The sequence below is a fragment of the Schistocerca cancellata genome, chromosome 4 (assembly GCF_023864275.1).
Source record: "Schistocerca cancellata isolate TAMUIC-IGC-003103 chromosome 4, iqSchCanc2.1, whole genome shotgun sequence".
Classification (NCBI taxonomy): domain Eukaryota; kingdom Metazoa; phylum Arthropoda; class Insecta; order Orthoptera; family Acrididae; genus Schistocerca; species Schistocerca cancellata.
In genome coordinates this window covers 319,508,605-319,532,438 of record NC_064629.1, presented here as the reverse complement: position 1 = coordinate 319,532,438, position 23,834 = coordinate 319,508,605, and the positions used below count along the sequence as shown (strand labels likewise).

Here is a 23,834-nt window from a genome sequence, read left to right as displayed (position 1 = left end):
CATGTACCTGAAATTGAGTCAAATGCCTTGTAGAAAGTTTGACTTTTAACCTGGAGAATAGTTTCTATTTTAAAGAATTGAATTCACTCTCGGATGATAGTGTACGGAAGAATACAGGTGTTATTCAAATACTAATAGTGGGAAAGCAATCGTCGGTGAACGTAACTGTGGTAAAGACACGGATATGGCATTTCAAAGTACCGTTCTCGTTGGTTACCGGGTATATCAACCTAATAGTTGGTATTTTTCTGTAGTGCCACATTTCGAAAACAACTATTTTGTAAGTTCGTAGCAGATGCCAACAGCTGGACTGAGAACGAACATTAAATTTCACGGGCAAGGCTCCTACTTGATCCGTCCCCCCGACAGTGTCGTATCACCTCACTCGACTCATAGGTTAACCCTGTTACCGACTAAGCCAGCCATGCACGACCCACGACCTGCCTCAAAGCTTCAATTTCGACAGTCTCTCTGCTACTTCCCAGACTTCACAGAATCACTCACATTCCTAGAGCTCTAATCCAGGATGGAAACTGTGAACTATCTCAACTTCAGCCTAGGGAATGTTTCAAACGAGATACTAACAGAATTGAAGCTGGGTGCGAGTCGTATATCGTGAGTGGGTAGTTGTCACCGAGAAAATTACCTTTTAACTGAAAGAGGTGGTAAGATGTTGAGCTAGAACTTGGCGGTTCAAATCCCCCCTCTGGCCATCCAGATTTAGATTTCCGCATTTCACGTAGACAAATGCCGGGGTGATGCCTTTGAAAGGATATATCTGATTCCCTTCACTAGACTTCCAGTCCCATCATGTGATTACCTAGTCGTAATCAGACGTTGAACAACAAACTTTCATGCCATTCTCCTTAGCCTGTGAGAACCAGGGTCTGGGTTGGTTCTGGTTGATATAGTTCTAATCTGTCAAGAAGTTTACAGGCTGTGCATACTCCGCTGCAGAATAAACATTTCTGGAAAAATCAAAGTGTCTTAAGTTCGCATTAAACCCTTCCACAACGATTTAAGGAAAGATTTCCTTGCTGTTGAGTCTGCTTCTTATTTCCTAATTAGTTCTGCCATTACTTATTGCAAAAAATAGTAAAACCCGTCTATTACTGGTGTGTCATTGCCTAGTCTAATTCGTTCAGAGTTTCCTGACTCGACTACATAACCTTCGTTCAGCTTTTGTTGGCGACCATCTTACAAACTCGGTCCAAGATACTATCCATTCCGTTAAACTTAGCTTCAAAGTCTTAGCAGTTTCTGGCTGGTTTACAATGTAATATACAAACCATATTGTTTCGTGACTTAAGTTATCCTTCCAAACAGCTTAGTCTTTTACTACTTCCGTATTACAGATTCAGTAACGTGGAGAAGCTGAAACCTTTCTCAACTACTGTCCTCGTTTAGCACCCGCAGCTTTTGTTCGCTGCAATCTTGGTCCTGTAAAAGCTTTAGAATTTCTGCTCACAATTCCCCTAATAACTTAGAATAATACTGTTTGTCAATTGTACTCAATATTTCACACTCTTTCTGTACATCTAAATATGCTATAGGTAGTTCACCTGTCTCCCGACCATTACTCCTATGGTCGGTATGGCCCCAGGTGATGCTACATTCCTCCCAAACCCAAACTCCCCCATGCCAGTTTCTACCAGTCGCTCCCTATTTCCGTAGATAATTACTGTTGGTATTGTCCAACAATGACTTACTAAACTGGTGGTTCGACAATATCATTTAGAACCTTCATTCCTTGGTACTGGGATTACTGCAAACTTGCAGAAATGTTTCGTATGCATATGACGGAAAATATTTACTTCTCCCGAGGATGTTATTTTTCAGTGTTAAAATTTTCATATTACATTATCAGTGGATCATTGTATTAGTACACAAATAACGCATTTAGTGATTAAGGGTATGGTTTTATGGCAAACCAACCTGCATTAATTTTGGATTCGTCAAAGTTTCGAAGATTACTAGGATAGAGTGAAAATTGCAGCTGTAAACTTCTCAGATATTGAGTGTACGCGAAGCACTTCGTGTCAGTGGAAATAAAGCACCGTGCTTAAATATTTGTGGTTTAATACTTAACCATATCTTTAGTTTCAAGACTTGTCTATTGCCATCCTTAAACAGCGTTAAATACAAAATACCGTGAGTTTGTTTTAAACGTGTTAGTTTTGCATTGCAGCCTAATTACTGATTAGCAACTGATTCCACTTCGTCCTCGTATGTAATTGAACATAACGCCGCAATGTCTATAGAGTGAAAACATCTCCACAAAACTGTCAGGTTAACTCGGTTACACAGCCTGAGATCATGACGATCGGTTAGGCCAGGGTACAGGAACCCATACAAATCTGCAGTTTTAAGTGGAGTAGGATTGCATTTGACGACACATTGCACCATGGGTTGTTTTCGTACTGCTACTACCGGTTACACACATTAATGCCCGGTACTTGTCTACCTTTTCGCACGCGATACTGGAAAGAGGAGCGAGAAGTGGGCAGACGTCAGCAGCAGCTGTGGCATCGCAGAGGACACCGAGCGAATGCCCATAATACGAAAACAGCAGGTAAAACAGTTACAGCATATTACTATTAAATTTTGTATACTTCCGTCCTATGCATTGACTTGACTTCTGTAAGACAGTAAGCCTCTAATGTAAGCGTAACTCTTCCATAATTACTATTTTCAAAATACTGCTTCCACTTTTCGCCTTCGAATGTTCTCATATGTACATCCATATGCACATGCGAAAATTTATAAATGATTAGGTTGATCAACTTTTCTTACTCTTGAGGGTATACAAGAGCTATTAGATGAAAATTCAATTTTTGGACAAGCACTTTCTAGATATTTGGGATATTGCCTTTAAAATAACACATATGGAAATACTTTAATGTTCTTTCAGAAACCGAGGGCAAATAATGTTCCATCAGTCAAGACAGCATTTAATCGGACTCAATTACCAGAGATAGTATTTAGCTCGAGTTGCCTTCAGGGGGCTCACAGCTCCCAGAAGTACGTGGTAGCTAGCACAACTGCAAAATCAATACCCTTTCTTGCGTTGCAATCTCACGCTCACCTGGACCGATTCGCCACCGGCAAGCCCCGTGATGGAGTACGACCATTACCATTGCCATCCGTGATAGCCGTCGAGCTTTGCAACACCTAAAGATGCACCCTTCCGCTGCCAATCTTTTTACCTTTAAACACCTTCATGCCAAAGCCCATTTCTTAATCAAATAGAGCAAACGGGTGTGTTGGGAACGCTTTGTTCCTTCCCTCGGTTCTACTGTCAGTCTTCCACGGGTATGTGCTACACTCAAAGGTTGCCATTGGCAGTCTACCCTCCTGGACCTTGCCCTCCTGGATGGCCTTTGCACGGACCCGTTGACACTCACGAAACATCTTGCATCAGCCTCCTATCCGGCTGCTTTCCTTCACCAGAAACAGTGGGTCGAACCTTCCACCTTATGTTTTACCCATTGTCAGTCAGAATCTTACAACGAACCTTTTACTGAGTGGGAACTTCTTTTTCCACTTTCTTCTTCTCATGATGCGGCCCATGGCCCAGACTCCATTCATAACCAATTGCTTCAACATCTCAGTGCTCCACAATGACATCCTATCTGGGTACTTAAACGAATTTGGCTCCAGGGTGACTTCGCTAATCAATGAAGAGATAGCATTGTGGTTCCTGTTTGAGCCTGGTAAGACCTCCCCCCCACCCCCACCCCCGCCCTGTTAGTCGAAAGCTATCGGTCAATAAGTCTGACAAGCGTTGTTTACAAGTTACTTGAACATATCGTAGCCTATCGGCTCAATTTGGTCCTTGAATCTCTTTATCCATTGTCCCCTTACCAGTGTGGCTTCCGAGAGAGACGGTTTCCGATCGATCATTTACTCTGCTTGGAATCCGCAGTTCAGCAGGCTTTTACCCATCGCCGTCATTTGGTAGCAGTATTTTTCGACCTTCGCAACGCCCATGACATGACATGGCTTGGCGCCATCGTACCTTACTTCCCCTTCATGAGTGAAGCCTTTGGGGCCCACTCCCGATTTTTATCGATCAGTTACTGCTCCATTGGTCGTTCAGGATTTGTGTTGGTACTGTTTTTAGTTCTCCACGGTCCCAGGAGAATGGCATCCCACAGGGTTTCGTATTGAGTGTACTTCTCATCCTCATTGCTATAGATGGCCTCTCGGCCTCCGTCGGTCCTTCGGTCACTCTTGCTCTGTATGTGGCTGATTTCTGCGTTAGGGTTAGTTCCTCTTACATGGCCTCTGCAGAGCGCCAGCTCCAGGGTGCTATACAGCGTGCCTCTGCATGGACCCTTTCATACAGGTTCCAATTCTCATCATCGGAATTGCTCCACTTCTGTCGCCATCCCCCCTGCGGGTCCGGGGATTAGAATAGGCCCGAGGTATTCTCGCCTGTCGTAAGAGGCGACTAAAAGGAGTCCATCCCCCTCACGGGGCTAGTTAGCGCCTGCGTCCGGAGACGGACGGTTCCACGACCTCTATTTGCAGTCATTTTGCTTTTTCACTTCTCGTTTCTTCCTACCTTTGGTTGGTTCCTTTCTTTGCTCTTCTCCACCTCACTGTCTTCCTTACTCTTTCCCCTGCACAATCTCCTTGCCTCCTTCTCCTTGCCTCCTTCTCCTTGCCTCCTTCTCCTTGCCTCCTTCTCCTTGCCTCCGCCTCGGCGTTTGAGACAGTCTGTCCTCTCTCTCTCTCTCTCTCTCTCTCTCTCTCTCTCTCTCTCTCTCTCTCTCTCCTCTTTCCTCTTCTTCCTTCCTCCCTGTGCGTGCCTTAAGGCCGACCCACGCGTTCGCACGCGTAGCCGGTGACGGGGTAACGGGTAATTCCCCGCCCTGGGTAGACTTGTAAGGCACGCGCGTACCCCCTGGTAAAGGCCAGGCCCGGGGAGGGGTGATTGCCTGAGCTGATACCTTCTGACCATGCCGATTGGTCCCTCCGTCTGTTTCTCGGGAGGTGTGACCTGAGGTGTAAACAATCACCTTTGGCGGGAGTGCCCTCTGAGAGGGTCCCCACAAGGAAGGAGCGCGCCATCGGAGACGCTAGCAATCATGGAGGATTCCTCCGCAATGGATTTCACTCCATCTCTCTCGACTTCTGCCCAAAAACGGAAACGTGACCAGCCACCAGTGACAAAAGTACTACCGCCTGCCCCACAGTTCCTCGTCGTTTCTCGATCTGAGGACGGAAAGGATTTTTCCTCTGTCAACCCTTTCGTTATCCAGAAGGGCGTAGATGCCATAGCCGGATCTGTCAAATCTTGTACCAGGTTGCGTAACGGTACCTTATTACTAGAAACTGAGAGCGCCTTTCAGGCACAAACTGCTTCGGGCCACCGTCCTGTACACGTTCCCTGTCCGGGTGGAGGCCCACCGAACTTTGAATTCGTCTCGTGGTGTAGTCTATACTAGCTCCCTCGACGGATTGACTGACGAGGAGATTCAATCTTTCCTCGCTGAGCAGGGCGTGACGGCTGTCCATAGGGTCATGAAAAAGGTCAACAATGACCTTGTACCAACCCGGACACTTCTCTTGACCTTCGATAGTGTTAAGCTGCCATCGCGCATCAAGGCGGGCTACGAGGTTATTTCTGTTCGCCCCTATGTCCCGACACCTACGCGCTGCTACCAGTGTCAGCGTTTCAATCACACTCGACAGTCGTGTTCCAATGCGGCTAAATGTGTCACTTGTGGCAGGGATGCCCATGAGGGTGACTGTCCACCTCAGTCTCCTCGTTGTGTGAACTGTCAGGGTGACCATGCCGCATCCTCCCGCGACTGTCCTGTCTATAAGGAAGAACGCTGTATCCAAGAAATTCGGGTCAAAGAGAAAGTGTCCACCTCGGCTGCTCGCAAGCTATTGGCTAGTAGGAAGCCCGCGCTGCTCCCAGCGGGGAAATACAGTACTGTCCTCGCCTCTCCTCGGACTACCCGGGAGGTAGCAACCCAGACATGCGATCTGACCTTCAGCACCACGGTCGTCCGTTCGGCCAGTGCTAAGATCGCGCGGTCGACGTCTCCTCTTCCTCCCATCACCCCACAGACACCAGCCCCTTCCTCAGCTTCTGCTAAGACGAAGACCCCGAAGTCAGATGCACGGGCCTTCAAGAAGGAACCATCCTGTGCAGACTTCCTCCGTACCTCGACCTCCCAGCCTTCGACCGGTACTTCCACCAAACGTCCTTCCAAAAAGGCGCATAGGAAGCACAGTTCTCCTTCTCCGCCACGGCGCATTTCTTCTCCTGCGCCACCCAGCGGTTGCCGCCCCAGGCCGTCATCCGTTTCGCCTGGCCGCACCGCTGGTAGCCGTACATCTGGCCGTTCTCCTCCCGAGATGGCCGATGACCCTATAGACCCAATGGACGATGACTGTCCGCCTACTGATAGCGGCGGCAGTGCTCGCTCGAAGCCAGGCCCTAAGCGGCCTTCGAGGTGACCCCTTCTCTCATCCTCGTTTTCTTACGATGGCACTTATTCACTGGAATATTCGCAGCATTCGCTCCAACCGAGAGGACTTGAAGTTGCTGCTCCGCTTGCACCGTCCGCTCGTCGTAGCCCTCCAGGAAACGAAGCTACGCCCATGCGATCAAATTGCCTTGGCACACTACACCTCTGTGCGTTTTGACCTACCCCCTGTGGTAGGTATCCCAGCTCATGGAGGGGTTATGTTGCTGGTCCGGGATGATATTTACTACGATCCCATCACGTTGCACACCGGCCTGCAGGCAGTTGCCATCCGCATTACTCTCCCCACTTTTACGTTTTCCTTTTGTACCGTTTACACTCCATCGTCATCTGCCGTTACCAGGGCAGGCATGATGCAACTTATTGCTCAGCTACCTGCACCATTTTTGTTAACTGGAGACTTCAATGCCCACCATCCCCTTTGGGGCTCTCCAGCATCCTGCCCGAGGGGCTCCTTGTTAGCAGACCTTTTCAACCAGCTCAATCTTGTCTGCCTCAATACTGGCGCCCCTACTTTTCTTTCGGACACATCTCACACCTATTCCCATTTAGACCTCTCTATATGTACTCCACAACTTGCACGCCGGTTTGAATGGTATGCCCTTTCGGATACATATTCGAGCGACCACTTCCCATGTGTTATCCAACTCCTGCAGCATACCCCCTCTCCGTGCTCCTCTAGTTGGACCATCTCCAAGGCAGACTGGGGGCTCTTCTCTTCCAGGGCGACCTTTCAGGATCAAACCTTCACAAGCTGCGATCGTCAGGTCGCACACCTCACGGAAGTCATTCTCGCTGCTGCTGAATATTCCATCCGTCACCCTCCTTCTCCACGTCGCGTACCGGTCCCCTGGTGGACCGCAGCATGTAGAGACGCTTTACGTGCTCGTCGACGTGCTTTACGCACATTTAAACGCCACCCTACAGTGGCGAATTGTATCAATTATAAACGATTACGTGCTCAGTGTCGTCGTATTATCAAAGACAGCAAGAAAGCCAGCTGGGCTGCTTTCACAAGCACCTTAAACAGTTTTACTCCTTCTGTTGTCTGGGGTAGCCTGCGCCGGCTATCTGGCGCTAAGGTCCACTCCCCAGTTTCTGGCTTGAAGGTCGCGAATGACGTCCTTGTGGCCCCTGAGGCTGTCTCCAATGCCTTCGGCCACTTTTTCGCAGAGGTTTCGAGCTCCGCTCATTACCACCCTGCCTTCCTCCCCCGCAAACAGGCAGAGGAGGCTAGGCCACCTAACTTCCGCTCCTCGAATTGTGAAAGTTATAATGCCCCATTCACCATGCGGGAACTCGAAACCGCACTTGGCCGATCACGGTCCTCCGCTCCAGGGCCTGGTTCTATTCATATTCAGATGCTGAAGAACCTTTCTCCTGCGGGTAAAGGTTTTCTTCTTCGTACATACAATCGCATCTGGATTGAGGGACATGTTCCCGCATGCTGGCGCGAGTCTATTGTCCCGATTCCTAAGCCGGGGAAGGACAAGCACTTGCCTTCCAGTTATCGACCTATCTCGCTTACCAGCTGTGTCTGTAAAGTGGTGGAGCGAATGGTTAACTCTCGATTGGTTTGGCTGCTCGAGTCTCGACGCCTACTTACCAATGTACAATGTGGATTTCGTAGGCGCCGCTCTGCTGTTGACCATCTGGTTACCTTGTCGACCTTCATTATGAATAACTTCTTGCGGAAGCGCCCGACCGCGGCTGTGTTCTTTGATTTGGAGAAGGCTTACGACACCTGTTGGAGGGCGGGCATTCTCCGCACCATGCATACATGGGGCCTTCGCGGTCGCCTCCCTCTTTTTATTCGTTCCTTTTTAATGGATCGACAGTTCAGGGTACGTGTGGGTTCTGTCCAGTCCGACACCTTTCGCCAGGAGAATGGGGTGCCACAGGGCTCAGTTTTGAGCGTCGCTCTCTTCGCCATCGCGATCAATCCAATAATGGATTGCCTCCCAGCTGATGTATCAGGCTCCCTTTTCGTGGACGATTTTACCATCTATTGCAGCGCGCAGTGTACACGTGTCCTGGAGCGCTGTCTTCAGCGTTCTCTTGACCGTCTTTACTCCTGGAGTGTCGCCAATGGCTTCCGTTTTTCTGCCGAGAAGACGGTCTGTATTAACTTCTGGCGCTACAAAGAGTTTCTCCCACCGTCCTTACGACTCGGTCCCGTTGCTCTCCCGATCGTGGAGACAACCAAATTTTTAGGCCTTACATTTGACAGGAAACGTAGCTGGTCTCCACATGCCATATTTGGCCGCCCGTTGTACCCGTTCTTTAAATGTCCTCCGTGTTCTCAGTGGTATGTCGTGGGGAGCGGATCGAACCGTCCTACTTCGTCTATATCGGTCGATCGTCAGCTCCAAGCTGGATTATGGGAGCTTCGTATACTCCTCTGCACGGCCATCCATCTTACGCCGCCTCAACTCCATACAACATCGGGGTTCACGACTTGCGATCGGAGCATTTTATACTAGTCCCGTAGAGAGTCTTCATGCTGACGCTGGCGAATTGCCACTCACCTACCGGCGCGATGTACTGCTTTGTCGGTATGCCTGTCGGCTACTGTCAATGCCCGACCATCCGTCTTATCGTTCCTTTTTTGACGACTCTCTTGACCGTCAATACGGGTTGTATGTCTCTGCCCTGCTACCCCCTGGAGTTCGCTTTCGTCGCCTCCTTCAACACCTTAATTTTTCACTCCCTGCCACCTTTCGAGTGGGCGAGAGCCGCACGCCACCTTGGCTCCAGGCTCAGGTCCGCGTTCACCTTGACCTCAGCTCGCTCCCAAAAGGGGTCACCCCCGGTTCGGTCTACCACTCCCGTTTTTTGGAACTTCGTTCGAAGTTCATCACCATGACTTTCATTTATACAGATGGCTCTAAGACCAATGACGGGGTCGGGTGTTCCTTTATTGTCGGGGCACAAAGTTTCAAATACCGGCTCCATGGCCATTGTTCGGTCTTCCCAGCTGAGCTCTTTGCCCTCTACCAGGCTGTTCTTTACATCTGCCGCCACCGACATTCTGCTTATGTCATCTGCTCCGATTCCCTGAGCGCCATCCAGAGCCTCAGTGATCCGTACCCGGTTCACCCTTTTGTACACCGGATCCAACGTTCTCTTCAGCAGCTGGTGGACGTCGGTTCTCCGGTTAGCTTTATGTGGGTTCCTGGCCATGTCGGTATCCCTGGGAACGAAGCTGCAGATGCCGCGGCCAAGGCTGCGGTCCTCCAGCCTCGGACAGCTTCTTGTTGTGTCCCTTCGTCCGATTTTAGCAGGGTCATTTGTCGGCGCATTTTATCGCTGTGGCATGCCAATTGGGCTGCACTTACAGACAACAAGCTTCGGGCCTTAAAACCTCTTCCCGTGGCTTGGACGTCCTCCTCACGCCCTTCTCGGCGGGAGGAGGTCGTTTTAGCAAGGTTACGAATTGGCCACTGCCGGTTCAGCCATCGCCATTTGCTGACGGCTGCGCCGGCGCCGTTCTGCCCATGTGGGCACTTGCTGACGGTTAGACACATTTTAACGTCCTGTCCAGATTTTCACCAACTGCGCCTAGATCTTAACCTGCCAAGTACTTCCGATGCCATTTTAGCGGATGACCCACGTGCAGCTGCTAGAGTTCTTCGTTTTATCAATTTGACAAACCTCGCTAAGGACATTTGATAATGCTGTTTTTTAATCCTATGCCTGTCAGTCTGTCTTTTATCGTGTTTTCCTTTTTAGTTGTTGTTGTCAACTTGTGCCTCGCGGTGCATTCTTAGAGTAGTCAGTGCGCTAATGACCATTGAAGTTGTGCGCCCTAAAACCACAAAAAAAAAACACTACTTCTCCATGTCGCGTACCGTTGCCCTGGTTGACCGCAGCATGTAGAAACGCTATACGTGCTCGTCGACGTGCTTTACGCACTTTTAAACGCCACCCTACAGTGGTGAATTGTATCAATTATAAACGATTACGTGCGCAGTGTCGTCGTGTTATTAAAGAAAGCAAGAAAGCCAGCTGGGCTGCTTTCACAAACACGTTCAATAGTTTTATCCCTCCTGTTGTCTGGGGTAGCCTGCGCCGCCTATCTGGCACTAAGGTCCTCACCAGTTTCTGGCTTGACGGTCGCGAATGAGCTCTTTGTGGCCCCTGAGGATGTCTCCAATGCCTTCGGCCGCTTTTTCGCAGAGGTTTCGAGCGCCGCTCATTATCACCCTGCCTTCCTCCCCCGAAAACAGGCAGAGGAGGCTAGGCCACCTAACTTCCGCTCCTCGAATCGTGAAAGTTATAAAGCCCCATTTACCATGCGGGAACTCACGGTCCTCCGCTCCAGGGCCTCATTCTATTCATATTCAGATGCTGAAGAACCTTTCTCCTGGGGGTAAAGGTTTCCTTCTTCGTACTTATAATCGCATCTGGATTGAGGGACTTGTTCCCGCATGCTGGCGCGTTTCTATTGTACCGATTCCTAAGCCGGGGAAGGACAAGCACTTGCATTCCAGTTATCGACCCATCTCGCTTACCAGCTGTGTCTGTAAGGTGATGGAGCGAATGGTTAACTCTCGTTTCGTTTGGCTGTTCGAATCTCGATACCTACTTACCAATGTACAATGTGGATTTCGTAGGCGCCGCTCTGCTTTTGAGAATGGGGTGCCACAAGGCTCAGTTTCCAGCGTCGCTCTCTTCGCCATAGCGATCAATCCAATAATAGATTGCCTCCCAGGTGATGTATCAGCCTCCCTTTCCGTGGACGACTTTACGATCTGTTGCAGCGCGCAGCGTACATGTTTCCTGGAGCGCTGTCTTCAGCGTTGTCTTGGCCGTCTTTACTCCTGGAGTGTCGCCAATGGCTTCCATTTTTCTGCCGAGGAGACGGTCTGTATTAACTTATGGCGCTACAAAGAGTTTCTCCCACCGCCGTTACATCTCGGTCCCGTTGCTCTCCCATTCGTGGAGACAACCAAATTTTTAGGTCTTAAATTTGACAGGAATCTTAACTGGTCTCCACATGTCATATTTGGCTGCCCGTTGTACCCGTTCTCTAAATGCCATCCGTGTTCCCAGTGGTATGTCATGGGGAGCGGATCGAACCGTCCTACTTCGTCTATATCGGTCGATCGTCCGCTCCAAGCTGGATTATGGGAGCTTCGTATACTCCTCTGCACGGCCATCCATCTTACACCGCCTCAACTCCATACAACATCGGGGTTTACGTCTTGCGATCGGAGCGTGTTATACTAGTCCCGTCGAGTCTTCATGCTGAAGCCGGTGAATTGCCACTCACCTACCGGCGCGATATACTGCTTTGTCGGTATTCCTGTCGGCTACTGTCAATGCCCGACCACCCGTCTAATCGTTCCTTTTTTGACGACTCTCTCGACCGTCATTACGGGTTGTATGTATCTGCCCTGCTACCCCCTGGAGTTCGCTTTCGTCGCCTCCTTCAACACCTTGATTTTTCACTCCCTGCAACCTTTAGCGGGCGAGAGCCACACGCCACTTTGGCTCCAGGCTCAGGCTCAGGTTCACGTTCGCCTTGACCTCAGCTCGCTCCCAAAGGAGGTTACCCCCGGTTCGGTATGCCACTCCTGTTTGTCGAACTTCGTTTGAAGTTCGTTAATGACCTTCATTTATACAGATGGCTGTAAGACCAATGACGGGGTTGGGTGTTCTTTTATTGTCGGGGCACAATGTTTAAAATACCGGCTCCATGGCCATTGTTCGGTCTTCCCAGCTGAGCTCTTTGCCCTCTACCAGGCTGTTCTTTACATCTGCCGCCACCAACATTCTGCTTATGTCATCTGCTCCGATTCCATGAGCGCCATCCACAGCCTCAGTGATCCGTATCCGGTTCACCCTTTCGTGCACCGGATCCAACGCTCTCTTCAGCAGCTGGTGGACAACGGATCTCCGGTTAGCTTTATGTGGGTTCCTTACCATGTCTGTATCCCTGGGAACGAAGCTGCAGATGCCGCGGCCAAGGCTACGGTTCTCCAGCCGTGGACGGCTTCTTGTGGTGTCCCTTCATCAGATTGTAGCAGGGTTATTTGTCGGCGCATTTTATCACGGTGGCATGCCGATTGGGCTGCACTTACAGACAAGCTTCGGGTCTTGAAACCTCTTCCCGTGGATTGGACGTCCTCCTCACACCCTGCTCGGCGGGAGGAGGTCGTTTTGGCCCGGTTACGAATTGGACACTGCCGGTTCAGCCATCGCCATCTGCTGACGGCTGCGCCGGCGCCGTTCTGCCCGTGTTGCCAATTGCTGGCGGTCCGCCACATTTTAACGTCCTGTCCGGATTTTACTACACTGCGTCTTGATCTTGGCCTGCCATGTACTCTGGATGCCATTTTAGCGGATGACCTAGGAGCAGCTGCTCGCGTTCTTCGTTTGATCAACTTGACAAACCTAAGGACATTTGATTATGCTTTTTTTAATCCTATGCCTGTTACTACGTCTTATAGTGTTGTCCCTTTTAGTTGCTGTTTTAACCTTGTGCCTCGCGGTGCATTCCTAACTTAGTCTAGGCGCTAATGACCATTGTAGTTGTGCGCGCGAAAGGAGACAAAACATAACTAGTCTGGCAGTTCTAACAACAAATGCAACGAATATAATACAGTTTACGTTGGAGAGAAGGACGTTTAAGGGGACCTGGACATGGAATGACTGAACTATTCTAAAACATATTTTTGTCACAGCCTGAAAGATATTTTTCTCGAGTTTAAAAAAATTATCTACTTTTCAATTGATTTGGTCTTAAACGCTGTTTAAACAAATGTGTGCGAACCAGCCACGCTCATGCGATAGGCAAGGGATATCACCATAAACATTTCTTGCCTGCCATAGTCATGGAAACAAACAATAAAACCAATATACAGGGACCTTGCAGATACAAAATCACTTAGTAAATGTCTACACGGCCATGCAACAAACCGTAATGACAACTTAAACAGATGCGTGGGGCAAAGAGTACCAAACAGTGTTTGTTCGACTGACAGTACTCAGGTGTAATGCAAGCTGTCATGTTTCATTGACGGTGTAATTAGCAACACAAAATTAATGAACAAACTAGGCATCCAACCAGAAAATATGATAGTTGTGTTGAATGACAAAGATTGTCAGCAAGTAGTTGAAGCTGAAGGGGTTGCGAAAGTCAGCACTAACGGTCCAGAATAAGGAAAAGATACCTAAAAAAGTCTATAGAGGATGAAGCAGCATCTGGCCAGCAAGAATAATGCTGCTGGAATGTTCTGAAAGAGGCATACGGTGAGTCAAAAACACCGAGAACAATCTCATTATCTCGAAACTGCATTTTCAGGACATTAGGTACATGTATCTTCACAATGACTTGAGCTATGTTCATCAAATTCCTCCACAGTGAACAGCCTATTACACAGAATGTAGTATTTCCGAAAGTATAACTGATAAAAAGCTTTCCTTGTACAAATACAGTTAACGTCATTCAGTGTTGGTACAAAACCGCAACTTCCTTCGCATTCTATATAGAGTAACATGCGATGAAAGCGAGGCGTAGTTACGCAGCCCGTTTTCTCCAGGTCCCCTTGGAACGAGATATACAAGATACATAAACAGAAGCGAAAATAACCTTCCAATTTTCAGTACGCATCTCAGAATAATACATACTCAATTGAAAATATCGAGAGAAATTTCAGTACTTTAGATGTCTTCAAAGGCCAATTGACGGACATGCCAGAAGAAATACCTGTACAATCTATATTCACATGACTGAACTCTCAGAACAAATGTTAAATCAACAAACAGAATCGCGCAACAGAAAAATCATAGAAAATTTCCATAGCACCTTAACCAGCACTTAATCCACCATGCATTAATCATCATACGCGACTACAAACGATTCATAAAATGGCTCTGAGCACTATGGGATTTAACATCTGAGGTTATCAGTCCCCTAGGACGTAGAACTACTTAAACCAAACGATTCATAGAAACCTCAGAGTACCTTAATCAGCATGTGAATCGCAACCTATACAGTGAGAATTATAACAGCAGTGTACTATTGTATGTAGATTTCATTGAAGTACAAATTACACATTGGGTTGCTTTAAAATAGTGCTGAAAGGAAATGAAATATTCATTGTACAGCTGTAACGGAACACTCTTACACTGGATATAGTCATTGATCTTAATAGTCACGAAGTAAATTGAATACATCAAAGATTATATAAGACGTAATAAAATTCATTGCATCAGCATCTGTCAAAATTGTGGTACTTACGGTAAATAAGCCAGCGTGACGCACAGTGTAGTTAAGAGGAACTTCTCCATTGTGTGTAAAATATCGTCACATAAATCACACCATGCTGGGTAATGAAGGCACAACAATTAAGGAAAATACATATTATGCAGATATGTCAACATAGTACACCTTACTGTAACTTCAATTGTGATATTTTAACGCAGATGTGAGATGTTAAGTGTTAAAACATAAATAGAACTGTCGACACCGCACAAATTCTGAATTACAAAATAATGTAGTTAGCATATGAACCATACTATTACTGACATGCTAAATTTATTATCCACATTAGACGCATTGCCTTATTACAAATTTTATTCTCTAACAGGTGGCATCTGAAAATAGGCAAAGCCCGAAACTTGTCAGCCAACAATAAATAACTAGCAGCTCTGGTGTAAACTTCCAAAAATATATTTTTTCAGCTCTTGAAAGAGGAATATCATACTTCTGTATCAACCCCCACTGGCCAAAAAATGAACGATTGCAACTCGTATATAACATACAATAATGGTATTGGTTTTACCAATTCTTGGCCGAATTACTTTTAAACGATATATTCGAAATCGGATTTCGGCATTCTGGAAAAGATATGTTCACAGTATCAGTTAACAAGCTAAAGTTCCGGAAGCAGTTCGCCCACTTCAAAAATGAACTCATCCATTATGCCCTATTTCTTCTATTTTTGCTAGTTTTTTCCTTGTAGAACGCAAATGTATGAGTGAGTGTTCCCTCGCATGCTCCATCTTGCTACTGTTCATTACGCGGCCGTAAAATTTCTGCAGAAATTTTTACGAAGTCTCCGACGGTGGTCAGGAAAGAGAGATTAGGCAGAATTGGTGGTGGAGTGTTTCTCTGTCAGTAGTGGTTTATCTTGTAGTGAAGTCGAAGTAGATACTCCGTGCGAATTGGTATGGGTGGAGGTTATACTTAACATCCGAACTAAGTTAATACCTGGCTCCTTCTACCGACCCCCCAGACTCCGATGATACAGTTGCTGAACGGTTCAGAGAAAATTTGAGTCTCGTAACAAACAAATACCCCACTCACACGGTTGTAGTTGATGGGGACTTCAACCATCCCTCGATATGTTGGCAAAAATACTTGTTCAAAGCCGGTGGTAGGCAGAAAACAATCTTCAGAGATTGTCCTAAATGCTTTCTCCGAAAATTATTTCTAACAGTTAGTCCACGAACCCACGCGAATTGTAAGTGGTTGCGAAAACACACTTGACCTCTTAGCCACAAACAATCCAGATCTAATAGAGCATCATGACTGGTACAGGGATTAGTGACCACAAGGTCGTTGTAGCTAGGCTCAATACCGTTTCTTCCAAATCCACCAGAAACAACGCAAAATAATTTTATTTAAAAAAGCGGATAAAGTGTCACTAGAAGCCTTCCAAAGAAACAATCTCCATTCCTTCCGAACTGACAATGCAAATGTAGACGGGATGTGGCTCAAATTCAAAGATATAGTAGCAACAGCAATTGAGAGATTCATACCTCATAAATTGGTAAGATATGTAACTGATCCCCCATGGTACACAAAACAGGTCCGAACACTGTTGCAGAGGCAACGGAAAAAGCATGCGAAGTTCAGAAGAACGCGAAATCCCGAAGATTGGCTAAAATTCACAGACGCGCGAAATCTGGCACGGACTTAAATGCGAGATGCCTTTAATAGGATCCACAACGAAACATTGTCTCGAAATTTGGTAGAAAATCCGAAGAAATTCTGGTCGTATGTAAAGTACACAAGCGGCAAGACGCAGTCAATACCTTCGCTGCGCAGTGCCGATGGTACTGTTACCGACGACTGTGCCGCTAAAGCGGCGTTATTGAACGCAGTTTTCCGAAATTCCTTCACCAGGGAAGACGAATGGAATATTCCAGAATTTGAAACACGAACAGCTGCTAGCATGAGTTTCTTAGTAGATACCTTAGGGGTTGCGAAGCAACTCAAATCGCTTGATACGGGCAAGTCTTCAGGTCCAGATTGTATACAGATTCGGTTCCTTTCAGATTACGCTGTTACAACAGCTCACTACTTAGCAATCATATACAACCGCTCGCTCACCGATGGATCTGTACCTACAGATTGGAAAGTTGTGCTTACATGTTTAAGAAGGGTAGTAGGAGTAATCCATCGAACTACAGACTTATATCATTGTCGTCGGTATGCAGTAGGGTTTTGGAGCATATACTGTATTCAAACATTATGAATCAACTCGAAGAGAACGATCTATTGATACGTAATCAGCATGGTTTCAGAAAACATCGTTCTTGTGCTCTTTATTCGCGCGAAGTAATGGCCGCTGTCGACAGGGATCTCAGGTTGATTCCGTATTTCTGGATTTCCGAAAAGCTTTTGACACCGTTCCTCTCAAGCGACTTCTAATCAAGCTGCGAGCCTATGGGGTATCGTCTCAGTTGTGCGACTGAATTCGTGATTTCCTTACAGGAAGGTCGCAGTTCGTAGTAATAGAAGGCAAATCATCGAGTAAAACTGAAGTGATATCAGGTGTTCCCCAGGGAGGCGTCCTGGGACCTCTGCTGTTCCTGATCTATATAAATGACCTGGGTGACAATTTGAGCAGTTCTCTTAGGTTGTTAGCAGATGATGCTGTAATTTACCGTCTAGTAAGGTCATCCGAAGACCAGTATCAGTTGCAAAGCGATTTAGAAAAGATTGCTGTATGGTGTGGCAGGTGGCAGTTGACGCTAAATAACGAAAAGTGTGAGGTGATCCACATGAGTTCCAAAAGAAATCCGTTGGCATTCGATTACTCGATAAATAGTAAAATTCTCAAGGTTGTCAATTCAACTAAGTACCTGGGTGTTAAAATTACGAACAACTTCAGATGGAGAGACAACATAGATAATATTGTGGGGATGACGAGCCAAAGGTTGCGTTTCATTGGCAGGACACTTAAAAGATGCAACAAGTCCACTAAAGATAGCTTACACTACTCGTTCGTCCTCTGTTAGAATATTGCTGCGCGGTGTGGGATCCTTACCAGGTGGGATTGACGGAGGACATCGAAAGGGTGCAAAAAAGGGCAGCTCGTTTTGTATTATCACGTAATAGGGGAGATAGTGTGGCAGATATGATACGCGAGTTGGGATGGAAGTCATTAAAGCAAAGACGTTTTTCGTCGCGGCGAGATTTATTTACGAAATTTCAGTGACCAACTTTCTCTTCCGAATGCGAAAATATTTTGTTGGGCCCAACCTACATAGGTAGGAATGATCATCAAAATAAAATAAGAAATCAGAACTCGAACAGAAAGGTTTAGGTGTTCGTTTTTCCCGCGCGCTGTTCGGGAGTGGAATGGTAGAAAGATAGTATGATTGTGGTTCGATGATCCCCCTGCCAAGCACTTATATGTGAATTGCAGAATAGTCATGTAGATGTAGCGTGGCTCACGTAAGCACATTTGTCCCAGAAATGTTTTGCCGCAAACATTGCCGGGCAACAGTGGCCAGCAATGTTACCGTACATTAGACTGTAATTCGTATGACCGTGATATTGTCAGAGAATACTGCCGGCCTATACGGCCAGCAATAGCCAATTTTTACGGTCCGTGTAAACGTACTTGTACGTGGTGTACAGGTGAATGGGACTAGTGATGATCGAATAAGATTCGTAATGACACATTACTTGCTATGAGAAGTGTCATTTTTTTCTGTTGGCTTTTACTCTGGATCACGGGATTCCCGGGTTCGATTCCCGGCAGGTTGGGATTTTCTCTGCCCAGCGACTCGTGTGTGTGTGTGTGTGTGTGTGTGTGTGTGTGTGTGTGTGTGTGTGTGTGTGTGTGTTCATCATTTCATCATCATTCGTGACTGGCTAAATTGGACTGAGTAAAGAAATTGGACTGTGTGAAAAATTAAGACTTTGTATGGACGCTGATGACCGCGCAGTTGAGCACCCAATAAAACCAAACGTGGTGCTCCATACATGGAATGTCACTTATAGGAAGTGATAATGTGGTGTCTGGATTTTTCGTAATAAACACTCCCCTCACACTGTAGTACGGCTTTGGAGTGGCTAAATGGCAAGAGCAAACTGTCATTTAGAAGTGTTTCAAATCAATTTGTGTTTACTTTTTAAATTTTATTTTCAAATTCGTAAGTTACTATGATTATTTACATTTTGTACAGTGTTTGATATATATCGTCCAACACTAACATGGCTTAATTCAAATTTTTGGACACAAGAGATGACTTCATACTTTCCTACAATTTTCTCCAGCCCTTAGTCAAGTTTCGTGTAAGTTGTTTCGTTTGGCTTTCATACTTAATTCTGACCTCATTAATGCACATGCCGAGTTCTCTGCTTGTCTTCATACACTCGATCACGTCTTTAATTTTAGGATTCTGTTTTCCTAGAAGATTATTAATTTTGTTGTGCCAACCTTCTACAGCGTTGATGGTAAATTGGCGCCGGCTGTAGCATTTCCAGAGACTGGCCGGGTTTTCGTCATTTTCCAACCATCTGTCTACAAAATAGTGGAAAAACTGAGAAATCTGGGCGATATCCGATGCTTGTGATTGCATCATGAGCCAGCCATAGCAGACATCTTCAGGTCGAAGGAACGGCAGAGCAGCACACATGCGAATTTGTAGCCTTACTTCCTAGTTTCCTCTGTATTCGCAAGTAAGTCTGAAGTCTTGCAATTTCCACCTGAGATTCCTTCATAGGGAAGTGGCAGCCATGTACCTGAACCGACGGAATCACAACTTTCAGCGCAGTAATCTCAGCTGATTCGAAATCAACGATGACATTATCAGGTTTCCTTCCTGGTACATTATCCACAACATCGCGGAAAAGGCAGATATATTTTTTCCTTTTGTTTGGTATGAATGAATGCAAAAGCCATCGGATATATGTTTGTTTCGTACTTTGAACTTCCGAAGCCTGCATGAATAGTATATATTTGTGAAAATTGCTTGCTACCGCATTTGAAGCTTCAGTCCGTAAGTCTTGTTTAGTCTTCACAGCTTCTCTTCCTGCTTCTCCTCTAAAAACCATGATCCTATCTCCAAAGCCTCGCCGGCCGGAGTGGCCCAGCGGTTAAAGGCGCTACAGTCTGGAACCGCACGACCGCTACGTCGCAGGTTCGAATCCTGCCTCGGGCATGGATGTGTGTGATGTCCTTAGGTTAGTTAGGTTTAAGTAGTTCTAAGTTCTAGGGGACTTATGACCACAGCAGTTGAGTCCCATAGTGCTCAGAGCCATCCAAAGCCTCAATTCCACCTCAGCTTCAGGAAAGAGTCGAGTAACATTTCGAGCGACTAAGTTCTTTCCAACAGTGTTAACTAGTTGCGGAAGAAAAAACCACTATGCACTAAATCGGAAACAAATTTTCCGCTGCCTTGTACGTGAGCATTTAGCGCTTCTAAATGATCAGGGTATAATAACCACAGATTTTCTGGGACAGTTTTCATTTTGCCAGCATAAACTGTATTCATTAAGAGGTAAAACCTGCCTAAATCATGGCTAATTCAGTCACCTAAATAGTAGTCTTCGCAGTTTCCTTGGAGATTCTCCCTGCTCTCAAGACTCTTAATTACACACTCTATTGTTCATATTTACGCAATTTACACCTGAAAGACACCAATAAATTTTTTAACATTTCTGCACGGTGAACACCAATCATGTTGCCGCTACGACAGTCACTGTCTAATAACTGCCGAGCACGGAAATGTGAAAAACAAGGTTTATGACGTACAGCACTGTAGTAAAGAAGAGCCGTGGTAGACTGAGCTGAAAGCCCCATGTGGCCAGTGTTGTGGTTGTCCCTAGACTATAGCTACAGTGAAATATAAGCTGCATAGTTTTTCCTGTAAAATGAACTTCTTGTCACTTTGTCTACTCGGAGGAGGGTGGAATTTTCAGCCGTTAAGGTCTTCCCATACACGCGAACCAAAAATACATGAAATTAAGGTTACTATACAAAATTTGTTAAATGTGTGTTTAAAATTTTGAAAAGTAATTTCAAATTGTCACCAATTTAGTAGAAAGGCTGTGTCTACGTACTGCAACGAACAAGGCCCACTACTGCCAGATAAAATGGTTTTTTTGTTACACTGAACTTTGTAAGGAAAGGGCACTGGGTATACCTTCAACGCCGCACTAAATACTTCTAGAAAACGCTGAAGGAAATGTGATGGATCACGCTGACAGAGCCACAGCATTTCAGAGCTTCTTATCACATATTACCTTATTCTTGCTGTTTAGTTAATTGGATTAGTCAATTTTCCCTTACACATAATGCAGCACACATTGCTTCTCAAAATGCGTATAAAATGTTTTTACTTTACATTAACGAAAGCCTCTCAGATCTTGTAAGTCCATTTCTCATTTTTTTTCTAAATCACAAGTCAGCCTTCATTACATGCACTTCTGGTAACAGTTACGGCCATGCAGGATAACTTACAAAGCGGACATTCCTTTTACTGTTGTGCGTTTGTACAGGACTTCAATTTTTTGCTCTAGCCACTTACAAAACCATTTCCAATTCTTCGTAGAGAAAGACAAATCTTTTATCCCTTGATTATCCATTCCTCTCATTCAGAACCAGTTAAGGTATATAGGTCTCTATTGCTTGATAGAAATATTAAGCTGAAGAAACGTCAGTGAGACATTAAAGTGCAAGGAGTGGAATTTTGTAGTGTTAAATTATATGATTGTTTCCAGGCTTATTTCTGCAGCCTAAGAATTTGTTCTTCTATCTGCATCTTTCCTTTCAAATGATGGAAATTTGATGTGGATGAGGCTTATGTAATTTTATCAGGAGAGGGTTACTGATACTGCCGTATCACTTTCGGACATGGTATAAAAAAATCTGAGGATAGTCATTACAGACTGAAACCGATCATCTTCTAAAGAATTCACATTGTGATCAGAGACTGGAATAACAAAGCATTTTGAGGGTTAAAAACTTCGTTTTCTGAGCTTGTTAGCGATGCCAGTTCTAAATTTTAAAGCAGATCTAAAAGTAGCTTCGAAGGTTTAACCATATTATGTAACACGGTATGAAATCATTAGCAGTAATGAACTCCTCGCAATTACTACAATCTGAAACGTCTTATGGACCGTCTGCAGTGCCAGCCCACGCACGCATTAATCCACGGTGTTTAAAGATGGGTTTAAATTATTCTAGTCCATTATTCGCATTATTATAATAGAAATTTTTCGAACGGAGTAAGACTGAAGAGACAGATTTCACATTTTTGAGGGCAGGTAATAAACTGTGATTCCTCGTAGAAATAGGCATAGAAACTTATTCATAGAAATCAGTTCACTGGGCCTCCTGTAAACGCACTGGACCGAATGTTGTAATGTCTTTAAAAGTTCCATATTAAATGTAAAGTATCGATTGCTATTTTTATGTTAGGCTAAAATTTCAAAGGCCAACCGCTTGATTGAGCTAGTTTCAGAATTTGGTGGTAGTTTTACTTCAAACTGTGGCTATACCTTATCTGCAGAAGATAGGAACGACGACGTTTGAACTCGTTTGTCATCCCAAAATTGGATGGATGAATATTCATGAAATCAGAGGCATACCATCCGTCATATGTCGTACATAGTCATGAATGTGGTTACTAAACTGATGAAAAATTTTCGTATGGTAATATACTTAATGGTAGAGGTAATGAAATTTGAATTGTGACTTCTTCTAATGCTAGTAGTGTTTAGCCATTCACGTTCGCTGCATGATAGTACAAAGAAGTATTTAAAGTCTCTGTATTTAGCAGTTGTGAACGTGGTGGTGGTGCTGATTGCAACCCATACTGGAATACATTGGATACCGAGTCGCCCACCACAGCGTGCTGCAGCAGGTGTCCCTGTGAGCACTGAACTTCAACCTCTGTATGCACATACAACCGAAGAAAATCCAGATAGTACTGGTCATTCTGCCGAGACAGTATTGGTCACTGATGAGGCGTGGAGCCTGCCCCCGCCACCGTCTTACGAAGACGCCGTCCGAACACCGTCGCACGCAACTGGTGCCACCACGTTTTGGCAGCCGGAGAACCAAGGTGGAGCCATAAACGTCAGTTGGCCGTGGCGCTGGAGGTTATTTCGCGAGGCGGCCAGGGCGGCGGCGGCGGCAGAGACGACAGCGACAGGTGGTATCGAGCTCCAAACGTTGGGAGTTGCAACAGCTGTCCAGCCGGAAACAACTGAAGCTGCAACTGCTGCGGAGCTGCAGACATCGGAAACGGGAGTCGCTGTTGCTGAGCCGCAGCCGTCTAGTGGCAGTGAACACGATAGCGCGCGCCGCACTGGGTGGCTCGGTCGTTGGCGGTGGAGACGGCTTCTCGAAGCAACGAGAGCTGCTGCAGAGGAACGATCCAGTAGCGGCGGACAGGAGCCGCAGCAGCTGTCGGCGCCTCGGCGGCGTGCTGTTGGTGGGTCGGAGCCTTCCGCTGACCAGCCACTGCTCCAGCAGTCACACTAGTTGACTGTGTGTTTGCGTTTAACGTGGGTTGCATTGCACTTCGCTTGCTAAAAATAGACTACCTGCGACTTGATTTAAGCAATACTTTGAAAAATATCTTGTACTGCATGTGATCAAGGCACGATTTAGTACCGTTTTTAAAACTTAACTTCCATTCACTTTTATGTTTAACAGTGTGGTTTTTATCGTATGTTGCCTCATAATGTATGCAGGAAGGCCTTTGGATTCTGAGTTTTGTTGATAAAAAGTGTGAAAAATATTTTGTTCTGCATGTGATCATCGCAGAATTCCTTTAGTACCACTGAGTGTCATTTTTAAAATATTTATTTCGGTGTAGGAACTATAAATGAAAACACATAATTAGTCTAAGACTTCATAGTTTTTTCTTTTCGTAACTACATACTCCCACATACATGCCAGTAAGTCTTTGAAGCATTAAATAACGCAGACATTTGCACTTAAAAAGAAACTGATAGAACCGGTTCTATTAAAAGAATTCTTCACATTCCCCAGACACATTATGCAGTTCTGATTTATTCTCGAAATAAAGTAGCTTAACCCATTTATATCTATTGGTGCTATTACTATA

General features: G+C 45.8%; 1 protein-coding gene across 1 annotated transcript in view; it reads left to right on the top strand.

Annotated features, from left to right (window-relative positions):
* LOC126184954 (uncharacterized) overlaps positions 1-23,471 on the top strand; it is a 55,133-nt gene extending 31,662 nt beyond the window's left edge. The window contains exon 5 of the mRNA XM_049927631.1: positions 22,539-23,471. Coding sequence (XP_049783588.1) covers positions 22,539-23,245 — 707 coding nt within the window. The 3' untranslated portion in view covers positions 23,246-23,471. The remainder of the gene's footprint in view (positions 1-22,538) is intronic.
* Positions 23,472-23,834: the final 363 nt, after the last annotated feature.